The sequence below is a fragment of the Melampsora larici-populina genome (assembly GCF_000204055.1).
Source record: "Melampsora larici-populina 98AG31 unplaced genomic scaffold MELLAscaffold_104, whole genome shotgun sequence".
Classification (NCBI taxonomy): Eukaryota; Fungi; Basidiomycota; class Pucciniomycetes; order Pucciniales; family Melampsoraceae; genus Melampsora; species Melampsora laricis-populina.
In genome coordinates this window covers 110,990-115,287 of record NW_006768868.1, presented here as the reverse complement: position 1 = coordinate 115,287, position 4,298 = coordinate 110,990, and the positions used below count along the sequence as shown (strand labels likewise).

Sequence of the window (4,298 nt, the reverse complement as noted above, 5' to 3'; positions counted from 1 at the left end):
GTACATTCGCTCTCGCGCAACCGTTTCCCAATTCGTTATGCGCAGCTGATGAGTTCTGATTGATGCGCTTCTTGCGCCAATCGCCAGGAAGGCCTGGTTGATCGAACATATATCTGACTGTATTGGAGAAAAATTTTCAACCTGCGTGTTCCGATACCTTTAGAAACCGATCATCCATAGCCTGATGGATGCTTACCTTCATTGTCGGCTCTACCTTTGCCTTTCGTAGGCCTGGGGACATGCGAGTCGGATATGTCGAGTTTATTTGTGCCGCGTTGGTCGGAAACGGGCAGAGAAGTCTCATCTTCTTGATCTGTAACATCACTCTCAACTGTAAAATAGTCACATTGGACTTTAGCTTGTATGACCATGCTTGCTACACAAAGCAGAGTAAGATATCTTACTTGCAGGTGATGGTTTGTGTCCTTGTCTCTTCTGATAATGACTTTGATCAGAGCCTTGATCCCTTTGTACGTGGCCAGTCCGAGATACAGACCCACGATCAAAGTCTAGAGAGGTTCAAAAATTCACATTTCACGATTAGCCCGGTTGACAATGCTGCGAAGTAGAGTGTGTTCTATTAGGCTGATGAATGCTTACCTGCATTTTCGGCTCTACCTTTGCCTTTCGTAGGCCTGGGGACATGAGAGTCTGCTAAATCGAGTTTATTTGTGCCGCGTTGGTCGGAAACGGGCAGATAAGTCTCATCTTCTTGATCTGTAACATCACTCTCGACTGTAAAATAGTCCCATTGGACATCAGCTCGTATGACCATGCTTGCTACACAAAGCAGAGTAAAATATCTTACTTATCGGCGATAATTTGTGTCCTTGTCTCTTCTCATAATGACTTTGATCAGAGCCTTGATCCCTTTGTACGCGGCCAGTCCGAGGTCCAGACCCACGATCAAAGTCTAGAGGGGTTCAAACAGGAGTTCATATCAGTGGAAAGCGATCCATTATAAATTCATCAGAGCTTTCCGCAGGAAAAAAAACATACCCTCAAGATCACCTTTGGTTTCTCGAAACTTCTTTTCGAAGGTGTGAGTTTGATCTGGACAGTCTAAATACACGTCCTCCCGTGGACGTTTGTACAATTCAACATGCGCAGCTGATAACCCGGACTCGTTATGAGTGACGCGCTTCTTGCGCCAATCACCAGAAAAGCCTGCTTGATCACACATTGAACTCTCTGTTTTCAAAGAGAATGGTCATCCTATTTGCACACTCATCAGAAGCCTTAGCTGACTTACGGATATGCATTTGTTCGCTTTTCTTTTGCTGATTGACCGGCATGGTCTGAGTGTCGAACTCTGTTTCATCAAGCAAAGAGCGGACCGCAAGTCAGAAATAACAATACATAGTCAACCAATGTACTATCTGATGAAGAGCGGATAATTCACCTTCTTTTGCTTGATATTCCAGGGGTTGGACGTCGGTAGGAGTCCCTGATCCTTTGTGGCGAGATCAATACCTTAGTTTCGTGCCAGTCTGTAATCGTCATTAGATTGGAAAGCAGACTTTGACATACCTTCATACCCACTGCAATGACTAGAGTCACGTGAGCGTTTGTGATGAAGTGGAGTCCGGGTGGAGTTTCTTTCACGGTTTTCTGCATCGCCTGTGCGTTTGTGTTGATCACTACACGAGACATCAAGTCGCTGAAATTCGTCCTTGTTGTTTCCACGGCTGGAGTGAGCAGGGACTTCAAAGTTCGTCACAAGTTAGACCTCTCACAACCGTCTAGCATATAATCTTGGCGCTGTCAACACGAAAAAACTTACCTCTGGTATCGTGCTTTTCATCTCGCAGCCGTTTCCTCAAACTGTCATCCACAAGGTCTGTACATTCGCTCTCGCGCAACCGTTTTCCCAATTCGTTATGCGCAGCTGATGAGTTCTGATTGATGCGCTTCTTGCGCCAATCGCCAGGAAGGCCTGGTTGATCGAACATATATCTGACTGTATTGGAGAAAAATTTTCAACCTGCGTGTTCCGATACCTTTAGAAACCGATCATCCATAGCCTGATGGATGCTTACCTTCATTGTCGGCTCTACCTTTGCCTTTCGTAGGCCTGGGGACATGCGAGTCGGATATGTCGAGTTTATTTGTGCCGCGTTGGTCGGAAACGGGCAGAGAAGTCTCATCTTCTTGATCTGTAACATCACTCTCAACTGTAAAATAGTCACATTGGACTTTAGCTTGTATGACCATGCTTGCTACACAAAGCAGAGTAAGATATCTTACTTGCAGGTGATGGTTTGTGTCCTTGTCTCTTCTGATAATGACTTTGATCAGAGCCTTGATCCCTTTGTACGTGGCCAGTCCGAGATACAGCCCCACGATCAAAGTCTAGAGAGGTTCAAAAATTCACATTTCACGATTAGCCCGGTTGACAATGCTGCGAAGTAGAGTGTGTTCTATTAGGCTGATGAATGCTTACCTGCATTTTCGGCTCTACCTTTGCCTTTCGTAGGCCTGGGGACATGAGAGTCTGCTAAATCGAGTTTATTTGTGCCGCGTTGGTCGGAAACGGGCAGAGAAGTCTCATCTTCTTGATCTGTAACATCACTCTCGACTGTAAAATAGTCCCATTGGACATCAGCTCGTATGACCATGCTTGCTACACAAAGCAGAGTAAAATATCTTACTTATCGGCGATAATTTGTGTCCTTGTCTCTTCTCATAATGACTTTGATCAGAGCCTTGATCCCTTTGTACGCGGCCAGTCCGAGGTCCAGACCCACGATCAAAGTCTAGAGGGGTTCAAACAGGAGTTCATATCAGTGGAAAGCGATCCATTATAAATTCATCAGAGCTTTCCGCAGGAAAAAAAACATACCCTCAAGATCACCTTTGGTTTCTCGAAACTTCTTTTGAAAGGTGTGACTTTGATCTGGGAAGTCCAAGTCCACGTCCTCCCGTGGACGTTTGCCCAATTCGACATGCGCAGCTGATAACCCGGACTCGTTATGAGTGACGCGCTTCTTGCGCCAATCACCAGAAAAGCCTGCTTGATCAAACATTGAACTCTCTGTTTTCAAAGAGAATGGTCATCCTACTTGCAAACTCATCAGAAGCCTTAGCTGACTTACGGATATGCATTTGTTTGCTTTTCTGTTGCTGATTGACCGGCATGGTCTGAGTGTCAAACTCTGTTTCATCAAACAAAGAGCGGATTGTGAGTGAGAGACAAATCATCAATGCATACTCAAACAATGTGATATCTGAGGAAGACGAGATATCATACCATCTTCTGCTTGATATCCCAGATGTCGAAGCTCAGTAGGAGTACCTGGTTCTGTGTGTTAATATTGATACCTTAGTCCCGTGCTAGTCTGTCGTCCACTTTCGATCTGCAAGGGGACTATGACATACCTTCATACCGATCCTCATCAGGCAGACGACGTGTAGAGTAAAATCCGCGGGCTTTCAAATGTTCATTCACATCACAATCAGTATCTAGCATGACTTCTCGGTGCTAACAACAAAATATAACTTACCTGGTGGCCTGCTGTTTTCCTGTTGCTTGCTTTCATGTACATCGATTGGGACCACTGTATCGGTGTCACTGCCATGAAACTCGGATACTAGACCAGGTTGATCGTCTCCTTCTCCATTACCATATGGACAAATTCCATCGCTTTCTGTGACAAAATCAGAGGAGGAAGATGACGGTAAGTTGGACAAGTACGAAAGGTTGTCATAGCCAGGATGCATAATCAACCTTGTGAGTCATACAGATCCTCATTATAAACATAACCTTCACCCGGCACGTAATCGTCCTGACCAGGATCATACAGATCGTCCAGTGCACTCAATCCTGGGGGATGTTGGCCGTGCAGTTCTTTGATATCTTCGATATCAGGACTATAGTCGGAGCTGTTGCCACCTACACAAAATGGTCAAAGTAAGCATCGGAAACATTTAGCTTGAATTCTGAACATGAAGGGCGGAAGTAGAAAAAAGTGGAAGCTAGGCTAACGACTTAAGGCATCGTGATAAGACGAAGTTGATTCGAAAGACGCCGCCATGATAGAACAGCTGGTGTTAGAACAGTAATAGAATGTATGTAAGTTGATATGAGATGAAGACGACAGGTTTCAAGAGTTGCTAAAAACAAGATCAGAAGTGGATGAGATCAGCTGTCGGAGATAAAACTTGTTGACGGTTCGAGTGAAGCCAACAAGCTTAAAAGGTGCCTTTGATGGCCTACACAATGGGAAGAGTCGAAAAAGGATCAATCCCGTAGTTGGGGGTCGACAATTACATCCATAGCGCGTGGTTTATGTGTCATG

General features: G+C 45.0%; 1 protein-coding gene across 1 annotated transcript; it reads right to left on the bottom strand.

The window, feature by feature from the left end:
* Positions 1–502: 502 nt before the first annotated feature.
* Positions 503–4,034, bottom strand: MELLADRAFT_84169 (uncharacterized protein; the record flags this gene model as incomplete). The annotated part of the gene is made up of 18 exons (XM_007418751.1): positions 503–558; positions 601–762; positions 809–913; positions 1,000–1,187; positions 1,253–1,310; positions 1,403–1,453; positions 1,531–1,704; positions 1,784–1,960; positions 2,040–2,309; positions 2,444–2,605; positions 2,652–2,756; positions 2,843–3,034; positions 3,096–3,155; positions 3,251–3,301; positions 3,379–3,462; positions 3,504–3,647; positions 3,728–3,892; positions 3,986–4,034. The coding sequence occupies 18 exons, from the start codon at positions 4,032–4,034 to the stop codon at positions 503–505; spliced, it is 2,253 nt and encodes a 750-aa protein (XP_007418813.1).
* Positions 4,035–4,298: the final 264 nt, after the last annotated feature.